Below are 22566 nucleotides of genomic sequence, written 5' to 3'. Positions count from 1 at the left end.
TTAATAGTGGCTTACCACCTCCCAAAGGTCATGATATTTGAAAGGCATGTCAAAGTGAATGTCAAGTGAAGAAACTTGCCACAGCTAGCCACAGACGACACATACTGGCCACTCGCTGTCAGAAGTGCAGCTAAGTACAGCCATAACTGCTGAAAGATATTTAAAAATGCAAGTGGCACCCAAATCATACTGCACATATGGGATGAAAATAAATGAACAGTAGGCAATAAATATATTCTGTAATTATATTCCCCTTTATTACAGCTGAAAAAAATAAGGGATAACAGAACCAATGTGTACGTGACATATTCATGTGTACTATATACATACAAAAGTTATCCATGGGGCAACAACTTAATGATAGGTATACTGAAAACACGGCAGGCAAGATTTCTGGTGCAGAGATCACAAAGAAATATGACCAACAAGCCGTGCTGGTGGTGAAGTCAGATTGGGGTGAGGGTCACATGACCAGTTACCAGAAAACTTGTAGAATAGCTTATTTCCATGTTGAAATGATTACCTTTTTTCATCTCCTAAATAAAAAAAACTGGGCAGACAGAAATTCTGTATGGCAACTGGTCAGTGGACCTAAGATCTGACCAGGACAGAAGGGCTGGCTTGATTTGTAGAAAACTAGTTTTATATTACCACAAAGAAATGAGAGAGAACTGGGAAAAGCACTCAGCTGACAGCCCAATTCAGAAACACACACATTAAATTCATACATCTCATCTTTACTTTGTTTCGACACCAGCTGACAAAGGACAGAAGCAAGGTGGGAAACAAATGTGAAACGGGGGAAATCGCTCGGTACGAAGTGAGAAACGTGCCTGTGCCACATGGGTGAGCCACGTTGCACAGCAGATATCCAGTTTGGGGTGGGGTGGGGGAGAGAAGACAAAAAAAAAAAAAACACCTGCATTCCCAGGCCGACTCCATTGCTACAGAGGGAAACGGAGATCAAAATAAATGCTTAACTTACATAAAATGCTAATGATTACACAATAAAAAAGGCCAATGGTTCAGGTTTTACAGAGGCAGAAACATCTCATCCAATTGTAAAAATAAAACTTTTCTTGACTGTCAAAAAAAATAAAAATAAAGACATTTACAAACTCAAGCCCTGCATATTTATATAAGCAAAAAGCACTTGACTAGGGCAGACAAAAATCTAGCTCTAGTTCTTCTGAGCTACGAAACCAAATCTTAAATGTTATCCAACAACCAAGAGATAAATGTACAGCCATTAAAAATATCAACACGGTAGGGTGTTTGTTTATAAAACCAAAGATGCAGTTATTTGTGCCAAAGCATGGCAGGACTACTCTTCTTCAGTCAGCACCCAGACTCATATGGAGAGAGCAGCAGAGGCCTCCATTCAAGGCATGCAGCAGAATTACTCACTGTGCACAGAATCATCATTATTTCACATCTATTCACTCAAGCCAAATAAATAAAGGCTTAAGAGACCCCATTCACAAAGCTCCCTACATTGGGGGATTCTTAAATTAATTTGCCTCAACTCTAAACGGCCTGGCTAATGGCACGCATTAAAAATAACCTCGTTTTCTTTTCTGGTTCTCCGTTCTTTATTTCTCCACGACGCAGGAAAAACATGAACCCGATCCGCTTTAAGAAAGAATGACAAAGAAAAGCCTTCAATGTGCTGAAAAACAGCAAGTCCGATTCCAATGATGGCCCGCTGCAGACACTGCCTGGATGCTTCGTGCACCAAGAGCAAACTCATGAGGTTCTCACCTGGCCCTTTCCCCAAATCCAACACCAATGATCAAACTCCTGGATGAAGGCTTTTCTTCCCCCTCCCCTAATTTGAGCGCAAGGCCAGCATTCACGAGTCACAGCAAAGATCGTCTATTGCAATCAAGATGGTCAGCTCCCGCATTCCTCGCATGCTCTGCGTCCACGTGTAGGACGGGGATCTCAAACTGAAATGTTAGAGGGCCGCAGTGCCCGCTGGTTTTCCATGCATTTCAGCACTTAGGCGCTTAAATTTACATCATTGAATGACTAAGGTATACAAATCTTGTTTTCTAGGCCTGTTAGCAAACGAATGAATGGAAAAAGCCAAAAAGGTGGGGTTTCCATTTTAAGGAGGATGTGTTCGGTAACGTCAGTTCCAATGCTGCACTGGTTTAAGAATATACATTAAGCTTGCCCAGTGGAAAAAGAGAACCCACCACATCGACACCGGTGTTTTTCATGGTTCGAAACCATTCATAGGAAGCATAAAATGGCAACGTTTCAGATTCAAATGCAGAGTCAGAACCTGCAACGTTAATACAGACCTCACCATTAAATCGGCACAAAGTATCTGTGGTTATAGCTCAACCTTTTTCTTTTTTTGTTTGTTTGTTTACCCCTCAAGGGCCTCACTAATTATTCTAAATTGGAAACGTCCAAACAGACCAACCACAGCTTGAACTCCTGTTCTCCCCACACCCGTTTCAACAAAGTCATAAACATTTCTACATAAACTGATTAAAAACGGCTTGGTTTAATCACAGAAATGACAAGAAAAGCAAATAAGCAATTTGCTCAGGGAACAAACCACTGTACTGCAAGGCTTGAAGCTCTACACTCACTCATTTCAAAAGTGAACACACGCACGCAGAGTCTCTGATTTAAGAAAACCAGGTTATTTATTAAATTGCAGGGAGACCAGAGGAAATGGAGAGAAACAAAAAAAGATATCCACACTAACTGAAATCGACAGACCCCATCATCCTGTATTTGATCTGGGCGATCTGTGAAAATATAAAGTTTTAAACTCAAATTTGTTCAAATGAAACCCTGCACTACAGAGAACACTCCTCATTCTCAGGATATTCACTCAACAGCACTGTATGATGGGGGAAAAAAAGTTTTATCCCAGCAATAATGCCTAACCTTTTAAAACAGTCAATAAGTTAAGCAAAATGTATTCATTCAGTCACATTTATTTATTTTCTTGTTGTCAGAGCAGTTTTCTAAACTACCTACCTCTATAACAAAAGGGCTTATAGATTATGACAATCTAGACACAACAAGGGGGTATGTGTGTGGTGGTGGGGGGGTTGGTAAAGGATTTGTGGGCAGTAGGGTTACTAGGAAACTGTGTAAAAGTAGAAGGTCGTTGGTTCAGACCTCATTCAAGGATTTACCCGATATGAACAGCATTAGATAAACACCCAGGCCGCACAACTGGATAGCAGATTTTAGTTTTTTCTCGTTTTAAAAGCACGTCATAGATGTCCCCCTGAATAACGACGTCTGCTAAGCAAATACAGAACACTATTTAAAAAAAAAAAAAAAAAAAAAACGGAAACAAAACGGAGCTAAAGAGCTTACAGGTACTTTTTTTCTTTCCTTCTCTTTTAAAAATGAAGACCTTGGCATTGTGTAGATCAACAGCTGAACCCAAACAGCTTGTTCCGTTTCAAAGGTGGTCTCCTGTAAGGCAGTCCCAAGGGGTGTGTGTGTGTGTGTGTGTGCGAGCGCCTGCGTGTGTGTGTGTGTGTGTGTGGGTTCAGGGGTATGGGTGCTGCCGTGGCTGTAAGCCTAATATGACCGGGTGGTTGGATGGGTCAAAAGGGGTTTAATTCTGTGGGGGTGGTGGGGGCGGGGCCGGGGGCATCCCGAAGGGGGGCATGCCCGGAACCCCCATGCCCATCATGGTGACAAAGTTAGTGGGGTCCATGGGCGGAGGCGGGGGCGGGGGGGCGTACATCATGCCCGCTGACCCGGGCGGCGGGGGCGGAGGCGGGGGCGGTGCGCCGGGGGGCAGGGGCGGCTGGACCCCCGGGGGAGGGGGCACCATGGATGGGGTGCCCATGGGAGGCGGGGGCTGGGCGGAGCCTCCGGCGGCAGACTGCTGCTGCTGCCAGGGGGGCAGGTTCCCCGAGCCGGGGCTGGAGGTGGTGATGGTATCTGCAGGAGGGAGAGGAACCATGGTTACCCGCGTCATCTACGCATTCTGCTGCTGCAAAACACAAGCTCTGCAAGGCAGTCTAAGCCAGTCATACCAGCCCTGTTCCTGGAGATCTACCAGCCTGTAGGTTTTCACTCCGACCCTAACAAAGCACACCCAAGCGGCCAAAACCAGACTTCGTTTTTGAAGCTCATTTCCTGGTGTTGTAGTTCCTGGTTGCTCACTAGCGCCACTACGGATGGCTCCAGTATAGGTGTTTTCATATCCGGTTTCCATGTAAGTCTACGGTACAAATGCGATCAAAATACAAAGTCAATAATTTTTTCTCACAAGAACAAATAGTCATAATATGTGTATTTTATTTGTCTTATGACTGTCCATGGGTCGATTTCATGATTTATTGCGTCATTTGGGCACAGTGCCAATATTTGTTCTGGACCAATGAGGTACAGCTTGCGTCACTTCCGGATTACTTCGGAGGACTATGCTACAGTAGGGGCTACAGTCTATGGTCACTGGGGTGGGCGGTGGCGCTTCTTGGCCTTGCCATTGCGGCTCCGGCTACGGTCCGCCTGTGCTAAGTCTGAAAATGCAGGCATCCCATTTCGTGGTGATTTCATTATGGCGTGTGCTATTTACAGCTGCACTAGACGACCATAAAATAATCCTCCTCTTAAGTTTTTCGGTAGCCGAGTCATTTTTACTATTTCCTTTAGCCTACTTAACCAAATAATTACTTGGCAGAAAGCGTAATCAGCTTGCTATATTTGGTAGTCCAGTAGTAGCCTGTGCTAAAACAGTTCGCAACTTCGGCTACCAAGCCGTTTGACTAGCTAGCTAACCTTAACCGGCAAACATTCAATCTGTCAAACGTGTTTGGCGGCTTGTCAGTCGTGTACATTCCGTAAATGTCTACCTGGGCCATGCTTCACGCATGTGACAAAGCTATTATAATCCCGATTTTGGGATAAACACTTTTTCAGTTTCACGAAGCGAATTAAGAGTATAAGAATAATAATAAGAATATACAACACACGATGAAATCACACACACAGAATTTAACGAAATTAACCATCTTGGCATTTAGAAAGGAACATGTTTTTAGCATTTAAGAGACCGACAAGCTAGGCATTTAAGACAGTGGTTCTCAGAATCGGTTCTGGGGGCTCCTTGCGTATATTGGCTTTTCTCCATTGGTTTTGATGATTTACAAGAAAAAAATAATAGCCTAATAATAATTAGAAATTCAACGTAGGCTACATTATTTTTGTCTTCATGCACCAGGTGGAAAACTTGCCGTACAAAGTGCGTTGTCATATTTACACGCCTGCAGATCAGTTATTAAAATACTTGGTAGATTTGTTAATCACAGCTGAGTGTTAATTTTTATTCGGTAGAAAGTGATTTGCGAACGATCGGTCAGCTAGCGTCACTCAGCAAGTGAACACCACAAACGGCGATGGAGTAGCTAGTAGTAGCAGGCTCATTAACTGACTGGCGAAAACCTACGACGATAACTTGCTCGGTTAACAGCAGATCTACCAGACAGTTATACGAAAATTTGCCTAGTCAAATCACCAGTAGCCTACACATCTCCGATTGATTGACCATCAGTGTAGTCAATGTTCTTCCCCTGTGGTTCATATTGCTAACGCGTGAGCTAACCACGGATAGCCTACCTAGCTCACTGGCAAGCTGATATGCTAGCTAAGCATATTCGTTTTGCTGAGAAACATAAATTGAAGATAACTGAACATAGCCTAATTGTATTTTTAATGTCATACATATAACGTGATTACATGACACAGTACAGTCACGGATGGAAATTAAACTCCGTAAACATCTCATAATATATTTTAAACCATAACGGCAGACAGTCAGCTAGCCTCGTTCAGGTTGAGGGGCTTTTCCGCACCGGAATGTCAATCAAATTGTAAAAATCACAAGACCGCTTAACTCTATGGTTTTGGCTCCAAATCGAGAAAATGGCCGCGCCCGCCATTGAGCTTCAAAACGTGTTTTAGAGACCCACGGAGAGTCAGTGGGTGACGTCACAGTAGCTTTGTCCATATTTTTTACAGTCTCTGAGCACACCTCATTCAACAGCTAGAGACCTTGTAGAGACCCGCTCTGCAGCAGCAGGGCGTCTTGTAACCCCTCCCAAAGGGATCACAGAGCTTCTCCACCCTAGCTCCCCAGTGGTGGAACGAACTCCCCGTCCCTCTCCGAACCTCCCCCTCACTATCCATCTTCCGCCGTGGCCTGAAGACTCATCTCTTCAGACTATACCTAGAATAACCACCACCATGCTGTGTATATATATATATATACACATATTAAAAAAAAAAAAAAAAAAAAAAACCCCTTTTTTCCTTGTCACTTGTTACATGTTGCCCCATCCCTGCACTTCTTGGTAAATTGTATTTGTCCTAATACTCTAGCTTAATCTTCTGCCTAGTTTGGCTTTGCAGATGTTAGACCAGGATAGTGTTCATTGTTCTCAGCTAGAAATAGCTGTACAAAATAAGTAATTGTACCTTACTGAACCCGTGTCCAGCAGTTGTCTACGATCATGAAAATGCACTTCTTGTACGTCGCTTTGGATAAAAGCGTCTGCCAAATGAATGTAATGTAATATAATATGCCAATTAGTAGAGTAGCTGCACCAAATTAGGGTTGAACTGAAAACCAACAGGATGGTTGCACTCCAGGAACAGGATTGGTTCCCACTGATCTAAGCTTGAAATCTCACAACAACAAATTGAGAAACAAGGATAAAGAGACACAGTGAGGTAGAGAGAGAGACCGATAGCATTAGCATGCAAGTGGCACGCTCAATTTAAGCGTCTAATGTACACATCATCGGCTAAAGCAGGGAGACAAATACAATAGACACAGGTGTGTGCTTAAAATTGCTTTTTTAAACCAGATACAACCCCCAAAAAATTGAAGAAAATGTGGAGTATACTACTCACTCTGTTGCCAGGGCAACGGGGCACTCGTTCCCATGCTGCTGGCAGGGGGAGGTGGGGGTGCCTGCTGTTGCCATGGAGGCAGGGGAGCAGATGGAGGAGGGGGCGGCTGGCCGTTGGGGGGCGGCGGCGGTGGCGGCATCAGGCCCATAGGGGGCAGCAGACCTGGAGGAAGGGAGGGGAGGGGAGGAGAGGGAGAGGATTACCCAAAGAACACAGCTTCAGGAGCCAATCAGGGAACGTGTGACCGCTTCATATGAAAAAACAAACGTTAGTGCTCACACAGCCGAACCTCAGCCCCTCCTTAACTAAAGACCTGTCCGTTTCACCCGCTTGCCACACAGCACTGACGCCACTGCACAGCCACAGTCCCACAGCCCGCAGTTCCGCTCACCCATGGGCGGGGGTCCGTGGGGCCCGGGGCCCTGGTTCATCGGGGGAGGGGGCGGCTGCATCCACGGGGGAGGGGGCCCGTTGTGGCTGGGGGGCATGGGGTGCCCCCCCATGCTGGGCACGGGCGGCGGGAAGCTGTGATGGCCGCCGTGACTGCCGTGGCCGCCGTGGCCTCCGTGGCCTCCGTGGCCGCCGTGGCCGCCATGGCCGCCGTGGCCGCCATGGCCACTGTGCATGCTGGGATAATGCCTGCTCTCAGAGGGGCCGGACGACATCCAGGGCGGGCGGTTCTGTGGAGGGGGGAGGAGAGAGATTCGTCAGGACCCCGTTACAGCCCCGCCCCGTTTGTCCCCAACGTTGGGGGCTCCCAAAACGGGGGCCTGGTTCCCCCCCCCCCCAACAAAATCATAAAAACCATCCTGTTATGGATGTTTTTCTTATATTTCCATATTTCCAAAACATGTCTGGGTTATGCTACCTTCGGCAACACGGAGTAGCTATTAAACATATGTGCTGTTCCAAACGGCTACGTCCTGCAAGTTCAACCAGAACAGAATGAAGTGATAATTCAGTCTGCAGTTCAGCCTATAGTGTGCTGAATAAAGACAAACAGGTCCTTTCTTCCTTCAGTGAGGCAGCCATTTTAGAGGGCTGTGAGATGAGAGTTTGGTCAGAGGGCGGGGGAGGGGGGCGGAGCCACTCACCGGTGGGCCGCTGCTGTTGGGCCCCGATCCGCGGCCGCTGGAGGGGTTGTGGGAGTGGCCCCCAGAGGAGGAGGGGACGGGGGCCTCGCCCAGCTCGGCCATGAGGGAGAGGTACTCCTTATCCATACGCGCACGGTCCTGAGCAGACTGAGGCTCCCCTGTCCGCGGGGTAAAGGTACTGGACACACACACACACACACACACGTTAGCCAGGGATCCCCACACTGACACACCGCACATTCACGGTCCTTTCAGTTCTCCACTCTCCCTAAAAATCTAGGGTCCACAAAAAACCATACACGTGTGTGGTGCTGCTGACCGTCAACAAGGCAGTATAAAAATGGCACAGAATCAGCATTTGCGTCCCTATTCAAACCACAGCAAGAGATAAAGAAAATATGTTCGCCAAAACACATTAAAAAAAGCATTAAGAAACACATGCTTTAAAAGAACTAAGTATTTTTATCAGAATAAAATTAAACTTTTTTATAAACACGTGCTTGGGTTTGTTTCTAAATCTGAAGACCGTACAATAATCACTTACCTGGTGAACTTGCAGTCAGAAGAAATGTGGCCAGCGCCCCCACACTTGGTGCAGACGGTGGTGTTGGTGATGCTGCGGGGTTCTGAACTCTGCCAGGGCCTCAGGATCCTAAAGCAGACAAACAACATCCGTTACCCATTCAAAGAGCTACAAACAGTAACATCCATTACCCATTCAAAGAGCTACAAACAGTAACATCCATTACCCATTCAAAGGGCCACAAACAGTAACATCCGTTACCCATTCAAAGAGCTACAAACAGTAACATCCGTTACCCATTCAAAGAGCTACAAACAGTAACATCCGTTACCCATTCAAAGAGCTACAAACGGTAACATCCGTTACCCATTCAAAGAGCTACAAACGGTAACATCCATTACCCATTCCAATGGCCACAAACAGTAACATCCGTTACCCATTCAAAGAGCTACAAACAGTAACATCCATTACCCATTCCAATGGCCACAAACAGTAACATCCGTTACCCATTCAAAGAGCTACAAACAGTAACATCCATTACCCATTCCAATGGCCACAAACAGTAACATCCGTTACCCATTCAAAGGGCTACAAACGGTAACATCCATTACCCATTCAAAGAGCTACAAACAGTAACATCCATTACCCATTAAGAGGGCCACAAACAGTAACATCCGTTACTCATTCAAAGGGCTACAAACGGTAACATCCATTACCCATTAAGAGGGCCACAAACAGTAACATCCGTTACCCATTCAAATGGCCACAAACAGTAACATCCGTTACCCATTCAAAGGGCTACAAACAGTAACATCCGTTACCCATTCAAAGAGCTACAAACAGTAACATCCATTACCCATTCAAAGGGCTACAAACAGTAACATCCATTACCCATTCAAAGGGCTACAAACAGTAACATCCATTACCCATTCAAAGGGCTACAAACAGTAACATCCATTACCCATTCAAAGGGCTACAAACAGTAACATCCATTACCCATTCAAAGGGCTACAAACAGTAACATCCATTACCCATTCAAATGGCTATAAACAGTAACATCCGTTACCCATTCAAAGGGCTACAAACAGTAACATCCGTTACCCATCCAAATGGCCACAAACAGTAACATCCATTACCCATCCAAATGGCCACAAACAGTAACATCCATTACCCATTCAAATGGCCACAAACAGTAACATCCATTACCCATTCAAATGGCCACAAACGGTAACATCCGTTACCCATTCAAAGGGCTACAAACGGTAACATCCGTTACCCATTCAAAGGGCTACAAACGGTAACATCCGTTACCCATTCAAAGGGCTACAAACGGTAACATCCGTTACCCATTCAAATGGCCACAAACAATAACATCCATTACCCATTCAAATGGCCACAAACGGTAACATCCGTTACCCATTCAAATGGCCACAAACAGTAACATCCGTTACCCATTCAAAGGGCTACAAACGGTAACATCCGTTACCCATTCAAAGGGCTACAAACGGTAACATCCGTTACCCATTCAAAGGGCTACAAACGGTAACATCCGTTACCCATTCAAATGGCCACAAACAATAACATCCATTACCCATTCAAATGGCCACAAACGGTAACATCCGTTACCCATTCAAATGGCCACAAACAGTAACATCCGTTACCCATTCCAATGGCCACAAATGGTAACATCCATTACCCATTCCAATGGCTACAAATGGTAACATCCATTACCCATTCAAAGGGCCACAAACAGCACCATCCATTACCCATTCAAATGGCCACAAACGGTAACATCCACTACCCATTCAAATGGCCACAAACGGTAACATCCATTACCCATTCAAATGGCCACAAACAGTAACATCCATTATCCATTCCAATGGCTACAAACGGTAACATCCATTACCCATTAAAATGGCCACAAACACCCATTACACTCTGAACCTAGTAACTTCAATTACCTCACCAACTTAATAGATTGTAATTTTGATTTGCCAATCAACTGGACACACACAGTAACTTATATTAGCCTTGAGCCTAACACATATGGAGCTGCACAGCTGAGTGTGGTTTAGTCAGGCAACCCTGGGAGGGGCACTGCAATCTCAGGCATGTGAATAATATGCAAAAGTGCAAGTTAATACTCAAAGAGCCTCTATGGAGCAGAAACAGAATGCAGTATAATTTAATGACGTTTACCATACACACAGACTGCTACACAACGAGACTGGTGGGGACAGGGACAGAGAAACGGGGCGGGTCTCCGGGAAGGGGCGAGGCTAAGGGGCGGTACCTGTTGTCGTCCTCACGCAGGGTGCCATTCAGCCTGGCCAGCTCCCTCAACTGCATCTTGCGCAGGTCGTTCTGGTCCTCCGGTGTCTCGATGCCCTGCTTCAGAATGTTCCGGATCTGCAAGAGAAAGGCATAGGGTCATCTACACATCCATCACATAGCCATACATCACAACATTTCCCGCAGGTGCACGTGCCGATTTAGTTAAGATTCTTGTTCTTCATTAGCAAGCAACTTAACGACAGTAATCCCACTGGCAATTAAATCAGTCATAGGCCAGGACTGTATACATCTCTGGCACTCCCTCGACTCGTCCCGTTAGCTCTTAATGACCGTCTGACAGCCGCTTGTTCAAACAGCTACTGGCACCGTTAAAAGAACAGCCATTCATTTTGTGAACAAGAGAGGCCGCTAGCGCTGGAGAAGCTCGTACGCCGATGCGACGTGCTTGCGAGTGAAAGCAGGCGATGGCGTGCGGACTCTGCACGGACGCGTTAAGCGGGCCGAGAGGGGGATGCAGCGGGGTTCAGGGAGGCTGACCTGCTCCACAGCCTTCTTGACGTTCTCCATGGTGTTGGCGGTGACCAGGGCGTGCAGGGGCTCGTCCTCGCCCGACAGCATCTGCCCGTCCTTCCGGCCCACCTTGCCCTCCTTCACCGAGCCCTTCCCGCGGATCATGATCTTCGCGCAGCACTCCTTCTCGATGTTCTTCAGGGTGTTGCCGCTGTGAGACACGAGGCTGGGCGTTAGGCTAACCCACACTACACACTGCTTTATCAGGTCCTTTCTACGCATTCCCTCTAGGTCATTGGCCTCATTCATATTTAGCGTTTATACATTTACTTCCCGTTTATTTCAAGAAAGATGCAGCACTGCACTAGTCCACTGCACTAGTCCACAGCGGTCTTCCTGTGCCCCGACCCGTCCCCGTCTCACTCACCGTGGTCCAATCAGCAAGCCCACAAAGTTGATCTCCGGGTACTCATCTTGAGGGATCATCACCTTGTCATTGACTCTGGTGGCTGGAGGCCTAGGGCAGACAGACTCAATTCAGATGCCAGGATCAATTAACCTGCAGTATGGAGCTCCAATCCTATACTGGCCCCCTAGAGAAATGATGGCAAACTGCAGAGTTCTCATCCATTAATAAAAAAATGGTTCAATCAAGACCTGAGGTAGCATGACTTGAAGACACCTACTTAAATTTACCTCCATCAACATCCCAAATTCATGGTGAAGTTATAAATGTTTCTATTAGACGCATTTGCATTGCGCACAAGTGGAAAGTGCACGTGAAGCGACAGAGCAGAATGGATGATCATTTTTGAATTATTTTTTCAGCTCAAATTACAAAACTAGCAGTATTACGGTAAACAACATTCTGCTGAAGTTGCCACCAAAAATAGAGTACTATGGAGGTGAAAAAAAAATAACCCTTACAGTACAAGTGGGGACAACCTGTGCCATGTCCATGCCCAATGTGACAGGACACCTCAATCTTAAAGATTTTTTTGGGGGAATCGATCAATTCCTAAAATTGATTAGCAGAGCTGGGGGCCAAACACAAAAACCCCACTAACACCCACTGCCAAAATGCAGCCGTATCCGAGCGAAAGCAGAGTGCGGGGCGGAAAGAGGGGGGGGCATACTTGTAATCGGCGGGGGGCTTGAACTCGGGGTTCAGCCGGACCATCTCGGTGATGAGGGCGTGCCGCTCCTCCTCCAGCTTCTTGCGGGTGCGGTACTCACGGGTGTTGAGCCGCTTCCCCTCGCTGTTGTAGATGGGTTCTGGGGAGGGGGACCTGGAGGGTGCGGGGAGGGGCGGGGGAGAGAAAGGCGACAGAGACTTTGACATCGACACTAAAAACAGCCCCAAACACTGAAAAACAACCGCACCTTACCTAACTAACTCTGCAACGTGACACGCATGTAAACACAAGCAGATGGATTACTCTCACTCCAAGGGTCAGACTGAATTCCTAGGGACTATTTCTTTTTCTTGTCAACAGGGAGGTGGAAGGAGGGGAAAAAAAAAAGAGGTACAACACAGCTAAGGGGGCAGGGGGTTATTGGATGGCCCTGTGGAAGGTGTCAAAAAATTTGTGGCAACAAATTGGCAAGGAAACTTTAAAATTCCCCCCTTTTCATAACTGGGGGAATAGTGCCACCTACTGGACGCTGCAGAACACAACTGTAGGGCCAACAGACTGCACCATAGGGGGGGTATCTTAAGTTAATGAGGTCAAAACGATCCCCGCTGCCAGGGCAAACTCTAAATGCTGGTGTCCGTGTCACGCCGTCCTTCCCACAGTCCTCCGTGACTCAGAAAAACGGGTCTGCGGCGGCTTCTCTTCGCACTACGCTTGACGAGCTGGGAGGGGCGGTGCTGAAACGCGTTATCGGCGGTTGGGGGGGGGGGGGGGTAAAGTTTGAGTTTACAGAGAAGACCCAAGTCAACATTTCACACTCCACTCCCCCTCCCCGCTCCCCTTCCCCATCACATCAACTCACATCCTGTCTACAGGATCTCATCAAACAAAGTGAGGTCACTCAGAAACCGTTAAAACTGAGGGCTGTGGAGCTCGGGGAAGTACTGCGGTGTCGGCAGGTTGTGGGGTTAAGTCCTTGAGATGCTGTCGGAACCTGAACACACCTGTAACCGTGCGTGAAAACGCCTTGAGCTTGAAAAAGGTTAGAGTTTGTATGGGGGAGGGGAGGGAGGGTTAGCGTTAAAGTCCTTTTGTTATGGTTACATCTCCCAAGCCTGTCATGCTCAAAAAGGGCTTTTTTCTCCATTGAAAGCCCTTGAAAACCATATGGCAGTAAGCACAAAGAAGGAAAACGACCACCTCCAACGATCACTGAAAAACCCACCAGTGAGCAGCTGATCTGTGCCAATCGTTTAGTTTGGTCTGTGGTTATGTGTTCAGGAACAGGAGAAAAATCAGTGCTCCTGAAAGAAGCCCTGGAGAGCACATTTTCAGCACAGCTGTAAAATCCCATTACAGCACTGTTAAGACTATATTGGGAGGAGGGAAAAAATATTGTGAATTCAGAGGACCTATAGCAGTAATGACCCTTGAATGACCCTTAACTGCTCTCCTGCCCAGGATTACAACTGTAGGCCTGCAATGGTGCACAGCTTGCTAAAGTGCGTGCAGTTTCGAGAGCAGTCTTCCGTGAAGCAAGACGTCTCTTCTCCAGTCCAAAACCTGCTTTAATTTCTTCCAACATGGAAACCTGGAATTCCATCATCTTTAGAGGGCTATACCTTTGACCCTTATGTTATGGAGACGCTGAAGGAAACATACTAACCAACAAACAAACAAACTCAGGAGTTTATAAGCAGTCAAGTTTCAAAGATAAAGTCCAGAATTTTAAATCGAGGGGGTGGGGGAAGGGGGTGTTGGAGGAAGAACAACTGCTGGCAAACTGACGCTTCTCTTAGCATTTAGATAAAACAAGTCAGGAAACTGTAACACTCAAAGGCATGCATTCTAAAGTTTCTCAAACATACATCACAATTTAGCTTTTTTTACTCCTAAAAATGAATAATGTCATTTCCTTGTTATCAGAAAGAATAACAAGTATAAGGAACAAACCATCAGGTAAGATTCAAGAGCTATGGTTATACAGTGGATTGCTTCATCACAACTAGGCTGACTCTAAAAATGTTATTATTTTTTTAATTAAAAAAATTAAAATAACCAAACTGTTTTCGTTTCATTATTAAATCTCGAAGGTGCTCTGCATGACTCCTGAAAAGACTTATAATTGATTATAATTTATTAAAATATGAACTTGAAAATGAATGCCTATCGGATACGTTTGGCTATGAGAAAACAGCACGACAGCTGAATTATATGCAAAAAATTTTGGTTATTTAAATTCAAAATTCCAACTGCAAAACACCTTCAAGCTTATTTACTCAAAATTAAATTAAAATGAAAATCTAAGAGTCTAAACACGTAATGTCCTCATGCTCAAACTGACAGCAAATGAGACCTATCAACATTTGTCTTAAAAGTCAAGGGGCGGGTAAATTGAAGGACACAAGAAAATTAAAATGAATCTGCATAATGTCTGATGGCGAGTTGTCCGACAAAATGAATCTGACAGCACCACACCATTATTCAAACTCCGGGGTAGGGACGCTCAAATCTGGGGCTCGGGGCCCGTAGTGCTGCTGGTTCTCATTCCTCCCCTCTGATCAGGACTGATTTAAACCAGGGACACCAGCTGAGTGCAACCTCTAGCCAATCATTGACATCATCATACTATGGACTATCAGGAAGAAGAGAAAACCAGAAGTACTACTGACCTTGAGGGCCAGATTAAAATATCTCGACAACATTTTCCCCACTCCCCTTATCTGGTGCTAAACACAGTGGTGCCTGGAACCTGAAAATCTCTCGTGTGCGTAAGCTTTTTTGGGTTTTTTTTTTTTCTTTTTACAAGGAGAAAGTAAAGAAAGTGTTACGGTTGTTGGGGTTAAGAGCTTTTTTCCAGACCTTTCCTCGGGGTTAACGGGGATTTCCAGGTCTCCTGTACGCAGCTTACGGCTCAGGTCTTCGATCTGCAGTTGGACTGGGAGAAACCAGGTTAGGAAAGAAAAACAAGGACGGGAAAAAGATAAGGTTACCGGCAAACAGAAAAAACAAAAAAATTAAAACAAAAGAAGCACTCACAACACTGAATGAAAGCACTTTTCAGATAACAACTGCAAAAAGTGTTATATGAATGCATCAGACAAAAAAAATGAAAGGCAGGTAAATTTTTTTAAAACATTCTGAATTTCTGCAATTGTATATTTTCCAAGGACGTAAAAGTCCTCCCCCTGAACCAGGAAGCATGGAATGAGCACACAGTCATGAAAAATTAATGCATTTACAGAGGCATTCAGTCCAACCTGCAAGGCTTCCTTAATCTTGCAGTACAGGCCAAAACAAGAGCAATAATTCTGCAAGGAACTACAATGCAATAATGCATTTATATATATATAGATATATATATATATTATTTATTTTTTTACCTTCCACAATAAAATTGATGGTGTGTAACACTGAAACTTACTTGCACTTGAGACTGAATGCTCTGCACTTGACTTTGAATATTTAAAGACAGGTAAAAAAAAGTCACAGATTAGAGTTCCACTATCGATGGAACAGTTTTGCTTAAAATGACTTCTCTAAACACACAGGGTTGCTTAATAGCAAGACATTTCAGTTTAGCGAGACAACAAGAATCTTTTTTTAGAAATGCATCCCTGCTAGAAGGTACCTTAGAACATCATATCGTTCACATAACCCACACACCTGCTGTACTTGCTGCACAAACATAATTCTAGTCGACTAACTTGTAAATCAAAGCTCTTCCCGTACGTCACTCCCCCAATCACACTGAGAACTGTAACCATAACTACAACCATAAAACAGGCTGAAATTTAACAGCAGCCCCCACGTGCGTCAGTCAAACCCCTGCCAGTGCTCTTGCTCTGATAACCTTTAGATTATTATTATTATTATTTTTTTTTTTTTTAATAACACTGGTTGATTGGACAGTTCAAGTCATCCCTTTATACAAAACCCACAGCGTTCTGCCCCATCAAGGCGATCACAATGGGACTGTCAGCCTGAACTTGAGTGACATGCACATTTATACTGGCCTGAAGTTATGGTTAGCCCTTCCCAGTGCGACAGGGGGATTTAATGGGGGGAAAAACCACCGTTACATCACATGCAGGCCTCTCACTATTCACACAAGCCGTTAGCACACAGAGCTTCCCGAATGGCGTGTGCCGGACGTGGGAATCGGAAGGACGCAGGGGGACAGGGGGGAGGTTCCCCGCTGCAGCCCCTGCACTGCGTTATCAAACTGACTTAAACAGCCAGTTTGGGCAGCTCCCGCGACTGAGGAGAGGGTGCCTGCGGTGCCCTTGCAGTACGTGAGTGCGCTGCAAAGGCTTGTGGGAAATGGTTTGTGGCAGGTTATCTCAGCAGCAAAACTCTGGACAGTTGGCTTCTGACTGTACCTGCTCGGACCGGCTTATTCCCGGTGCTTTTAAAACTGACCAATGAAAACAGGCAATGAATAGCAACACTCACCCCCCAACGTGAATAAAGGACAAAAGGGTCATAAAATTAGACATGTTAATGTCAAAGTATGACTGGCTCTTAACTGACCTGACTGAGCAATAACAAAAATGTCATTTAATCAATTTTCTTTTTTTAAATTTATTTTTTTTAAACTGGCCCGACGACCTCTGATTAGTAAATTTAAGTGAGGTTTTAAGTAGCCATTCCCTACTGTTAATTGCACTTCAAGCTGCTAAGGTGAAGCATTCACAGAACAGAGCTCTGCCCATAAATGACGCACCATGACTGGAGCTCGTGTTCCGCATGCTAAAATCTGCAGAAAATTCTGCCTGGTTCCTCTGCTCTATTCTCTCCTCAGTCTCTCCTCTCTAAAGTTTTCTAGTGGACAACAGGCTTTCGTTGACCTTGAAGCCCTGGCCCATGAAGTTCCCATTATTTCCCAAAGCCACTTACCCCTGGCGTTTTGCTAAGCTGATCGTATATTGGCTGTTGTTAAGGCAACCAATGACATGCCAGGACATATGGACAGACACTTTGCATGCAAATTGACAGGATGGAACACAAAAATAACACAACCCACGGTGTAATAACCAGCGACTGTATCTAAAACACGTCAGTCAACACATTCTTAAGAGTCCCCACTTTCCTTCAGTGGATTAGGCCAGAGGTCTGCTAGCCTTTGATGCCTCAACAGCCTATCCTAGTGTACACAGTGCAAAATATTCCTGATCTCCTTGCGGGGGGAAAACAATTTCACTCTCTTCATTGACAAATGAGTGTTACTTCAGGAGCAGAGACCTGAATTTCATCAGTAAGCATTTTATAATATTCAGTTATGCAGCATTTGCATCCAGGCGAATGGAATGCAGCAAAGACTGAATCTCCCCCTTTCCAACAAACAATTCAAACTGATTGTAACTGACTACACTAAAAACTTGGGTGGGGGCAAGGCTGGATATGTTAATAAGCTAACAAGCAAGTTTGGTGGGTTTTTTCTTTTTTCTTTTTGACGGGAAAGGGGATCCCACGGCCCACCACCCACACCTCTGCTCTCACCGATGAAATTCAGACCAAACGAGAGGTACCAGACCGCTCTTAAAACGAGCACCGTGTAACAAAATCAAGGTTAAGAGAGCACTTCCCAGACAGACACGCACACAAAGTAACTGAGGCGGGGCAGAAAGGGGGATAAGGGAAATAAAGATGAAAGAGATGGATGGGTTATCCTGGCGCTGTCTGTGAGGCGTGGAGGGCGGGGCCGGTTACCTATGTAGGCCCGCTCCTGTTCGCGGGTGAGGCCCGGCGGGATGATGGTGGGCATGCCGGGGATCACCGTCTTCTGGTCCGGCGTCTCGCTGCTCCAGCGGCTCCTCTTCCGAGCCTTCTTCTGCGCAGAATCTACCGGCGGGAGATCATTCCTTGTTTAATATTTTAATAATATCCTTATTTGCAACCTAGATCTTGGCCAATTCATTAGTTAGCGACCAGGTTAATGCAGCACACTGCCCAGTACACACGAAATCCAGGCTTTCATATTGAAGCAGTGAGGACTAAAATTCTTTGAATCAGTGTGGATAGCAACAGTGGGCCCTAGATAGCCTAGCTAGCCGACTACTGAAGTTGCTGTAACACTGCCACGTTGCCTAGTAAGGACGTATGACAAATTTGGATCATTCAGCCTGGTTACCTGCTAGCTGGATACAATAAGATGTAAGCTGCAAGTGTATATAGAGAGGGTCGGGAACTGTGCAACCCATGTCTCTGGCACAACAGCACCCTCTACAGTTCAGGCTGTGTAATAAGTCTACTATTTGCATGTTCAAAATCATCTTCTGCTGCTTATAGCGACGCATATCAATGCACACACTAAAAATGGCACACCACAGGATTGGACAGTACTGAAAATAATAGCATGGGAAATGTAATATACCTCCACGGAGGTCTATAGCATATTGGCGCAATCCTGTCTGTGACAACACAGGTTCTCGATTTTACATCTGCTGCAAACCACGGGGCATTTTTTCCTCCCTTTCTTGTTCCAAGTGGTCAGAGCAAGCTGTGTATTGACACACTTCACCATAACCGCAATCCAAACAGAAATGCACCTTTTAAAAAATACAGAGCCATTGCGGTAAACACGCACTTCTCCTGTTCAATATGCACTTGCAAAAAGAATTTCTTCCTGGAGCTGAATGAGACAGACAGGACACAAGCTGGCTGGGCTCAAAGACAATATAACCAATAAAATCAATTCATTCATTTAGCAGAAAAGTCCACTGTCATCTGCCAAGGTTGCGCAAGGGGCAAAGCTGGTTAACAGCTCGATTCTCACACCCCTACTTCAACTTGTTTTCATCCATATACAATTCAGTATGGGTAAAAAATAATCTCCAAAGGGGGTAAAAATGTGAAAATTGTTTTTTTGGGTGTCGAAATGAGGCTGAAGGGAGTAGGGACTTATGGGATAACTCTTTGGTCAATGTGTGAGTATATACACACAGCAGTTAAATGGACCGTGGGAACTGTTTACATTGCAATGACAGGCTGTTGATAAAAAACCAAGTTCCCGTGCCACAGTTGTTGCTCATGTGGTGGGTTCTCAAATCAAACTTCGCCTTACCTGCTTTGGCAGTAAGATATTTATAATGTCAGCTCAGACAATAATCCACACGCATACAGTAGACAGACATCAACGTCTTTCTTTTTTGTGGAGGGCCTGTGGAAGAGCACCCATATCTGTATTGGCCACAATAGCTTCAAATGAAGTTACAGGCGTTGACCAGGTACCAAGATGATGGCCAATATGACAACAAAACAGACGTGGCCCAGATATGCAACACTGAAGCACTGTGGATGCTGTAAATTAAACGAAAGGGTCGTGTTCAAAACGTAGCCTAATCAGTCACTTTGCCTTTTTTAAGCTTTTTTCACCAGCCAAACTTATTAGGGTGGCAGTGTAGCATAATGGGTAAGGATATGGTCTTGTAACCTAAAGGTCATGGGTTTGATTCCTGAGCAAAACCCTGCAGTTGTACCCTTGAGTAAGGTACTAAACCTGCATTACTTCAGTATATATCCAACTGTATAAATGGATGCAATGTAAATGCTGTGTGTAAAAAACAAAAACAAAAGTTGTGTAAGTCGCTCTGGATAAGAGCGTCTGCTAAATGCCTGTAATGTAATAAGCAAAGCACAGACGCTGTAGCTCTCTAGACTCCTGCGTTTTTCAATAAACTAAGCCAGTTGAAATATTTTGTTAGGCTAAACAAAATGAGCTCTATTTTTAGACAATTGCTTGAAAAAGCATGCATAAATTATGCTACGAGAGGATAGAATATTGTAATATAGATTTTATGTTTGTACCCATCTATCCATACCTCGTACTTAATACTAAGATGTTCGAAAAATTATCCAAGTTAAAATTATCCTAAATAATTTTTATTTACGCGCATGCGCACATAAAACATTTAGCTGGACAGCCACATGTATTCACACGAATGGTTAACACTGGTCACTACTCCCTACGCAAATAAATATGCAACTTAGCCTCGATTACTCGCTGTTAAAAGTTAAGCTAGTGATAGAAAACTATCTGGCGTTAGTGTAAGCTAAAGGAAAATGGTTAGATCGCTCAAAACTTGAGCCCCCATCGCAGAGCTAAACATGCACGCCAGAAACGAGAACAGCAATTAACTGCAACTACCTTAACGCTCAACTCACGGACGCCGATGGAAGAAACCTAACTTGCTATTAGCTAACTGACAAGATTCACGCAAAAGATTAATTTACACATTGAACGTAGACGACCTGCATTTCAAGTATAGCTAAAGCGTAATCGTTTCATGAAGAGCGAATGGACAGCTTGCTAACATAGATTTAGCTAGCAAGGATTCAACCAACAAATTCTCGCAATAGGCCCATCTGGTCAGCTAGCTAGCCCACCTATATTGCGTAGCTAGCACGCGATTTAGCCTACCTCCACCTGACGGTGATTGCATCCCGCCCTGTTGCGGCTGCTGTGGCTGAACAAAAGCAGCCGTCGAAGCGAACTGGTGTGATGGTGCGGCGAAAGAAGTCGGCGGTGGCGGCTGGAAGTTGGGCGGTGGAAAAGGTACCGGAAGGCCGGGGGAAGCCATTAACCCAGCACCAGGCCCGGCTTCGAAACCTCGTTTGGCGCCGATACTCGGGTGCAGCTTCCCCAGAGGGGTCGCATTAGCTCCCGTTGCCATTTCAAAAGGAAATGTTTTATTTCGTAACCAAGTTATAAGTTTTAAAATTTGTCTAGTTGCAGTTATTAAACTCTATCGCTTCTAACGAAAAGATGATGAACGACAGCACTTCTTCCCACAGTTAGCGAAGTTAGTGTGGCGTCTACGAGTCACACAAAGAAGGACCGCCTACTACACTGCGTCGTTCTATTGGTCGAATCACACGTCGATCAAACATTTAAACGTTTTTATAGGATGCATCGAAACGCCCTCGACCTACGTATGTTCCTTTTTACTTGAAGACGATTGGACTCGAAGATTGTTTATCAGCGGCAAAAAGATGTCGGCCTCAATGAAGCCATTTTTTTTTACAATCGCTGAGCCAAGGCCAGAAAATATAACCGGAACTTCTTCGCCGAATCAGGAAGCAGTGCCTCGTTTCAAACAAAACTGCCATTTATCTGCTTTTGCCAAAAACTTTCTTGGCGCATGTATGTCAGACAAATGCAGTTGTTTGATTTTAAGAAGTGCACCGCATTTGTGACGGTACCGTTCCACTAAATCGCCAACAAAAGTCACCTTCAGAGCACATCTTTTGTGGATTGACGGCGGCCATTACAGTTCAACAGGAAGTGGTATTTCAGTGACTTCAACTATTTGTTAATCCCAATGAACTGTATCCTATTTCAGAGCACGACCATACAATCTGCCTTGGTAGCATAGCGACTGTTGGTTAAAAACACAGATGGTCAGAATTCCAGGATATACTAGAATCTTATATCACAACGAAGAAACCATTTTAATTGTTGTTTGTCCATTTTTAGTCTTGCCTCCCAGTGAAACGCACCTATTATCAATATCATTGACCTCAAATGATCTATTATGGTTAAAGAACAGACCTTGTGCCTTTGTAGATGTGATTGCCATTGCTGTTGTTTATCAAGGAGCTTCAACTGAACTGCTTCTGCAAAATACCCACCTGTACACAATTACAAAAACTGTTTAATATTGGGAATAGGGAGTATACCACCATAATGTTTGGGACAAAGATGTATTTTTTTTTTCTTCTTCTTGATTTGGTTCTGTACTGTACAAAATTTTAGATTAGTAACAGTTAAATCAAAAATCATCGTTTTACCAAACTGAAACATTTTTGTACTTAGTTCCCCCCACCCATTTCAGGCCACTGTCGCAAATCTGGGGCTATATGTATTAGCCCCTTTTCCACCGTAGGGCCGAACGGTTCTGAGCACGGAGAGGAACGGTTCCAATGGTGTTTCCACCTGGAAACAGTTTGGCGCGGAACACTTACAAACCATGTCCAGCACGACATTTTCGGCACGGTTAGACAACCGTGCTCAGTGCAGCAGAACCGTTCTGGTGGGTGGGCTTAATGACGTAGGTATTCACTTGGTTTCACATTACGTCAGTTTTGTGACGCCACATAC

General features: G+C 45.0%; 1 protein-coding gene across 2 annotated transcripts; it reads right to left on the bottom strand.

Annotated features, from left to right (window-relative positions):
• Positions 1-231: 231 nt before the first annotated feature.
• sf1 (splicing factor 1) lies at positions 232-21327 on the bottom strand. 2 transcript variants are annotated; one of them, XM_064351765.1, is made up of 12 exons: positions 20887-21327; positions 18177-18308; positions 15327-15402; positions 12465-12617; positions 11756-11845; positions 11356-11539; positions 10817-10932; positions 8545-8652; positions 8001-8178; positions 7298-7586; positions 6907-7068; positions 232-3930 (listed from the first exon to the last, which is right to left on the bottom strand). In XM_064351765.1, exons 1-12 carry the CDS (start codon positions 21137-21139, stop codon positions 3599-3601), a joined length of 2073 nt encoding a protein of 690 aa, XP_064207835.1. In that variant the 5' UTR covers positions 21140-21327; the 3' UTR covers positions 232-3598. The 2 variants fall into 2 exon arrangements, with proteins under 2 accessions (XP_064207835.1, XP_064207836.1); XM_064351766.1 differs by lacking the exon at positions 15327-15402 and having other exon boundaries at positions 20887-21114.
• Positions 21328-22566: the final 1239 nt, after the last annotated feature.

The sequence above is a fragment of the Anguilla rostrata genome, chromosome 9, assembly GCF_018555375.3.
Source record: "Anguilla rostrata isolate EN2019 chromosome 9, ASM1855537v3, whole genome shotgun sequence".
In the NCBI taxonomy this organism is placed as follows: Eukaryota; Metazoa; Chordata; class Actinopteri; order Anguilliformes; family Anguillidae; genus Anguilla; species Anguilla rostrata.
The sequence above is the reverse complement of the archived record's forward strand: the minus strand, read 5'-3'. Positions and strand labels throughout refer to the sequence as shown.

Bases quoted from the DNA above. Each gene is read 5' to 3' on its own strand.
- sf1 (XM_064351765.1), bottom strand. From the start codon at position 21,139: ATGGCAACGGGAGCTAATGCGACCCCTCTGGGGAAGCTGCACCCGAGT. The intron at 18,309-20,886 runs GTAGGCTAAATC...TCCCGCCGGTAG, and splicing joins GCAATCACCGTCAGGTGGAG to ATTCTGCGCAGAAGAAGGCT. The intron at 12,618-15,326 runs GTCTGGAAAAAA...CGCACCCTCCAG, and splicing joins CCCGTTAACCCCGAGGAAAG to GTCCCCCTCCCCAGAACCCA.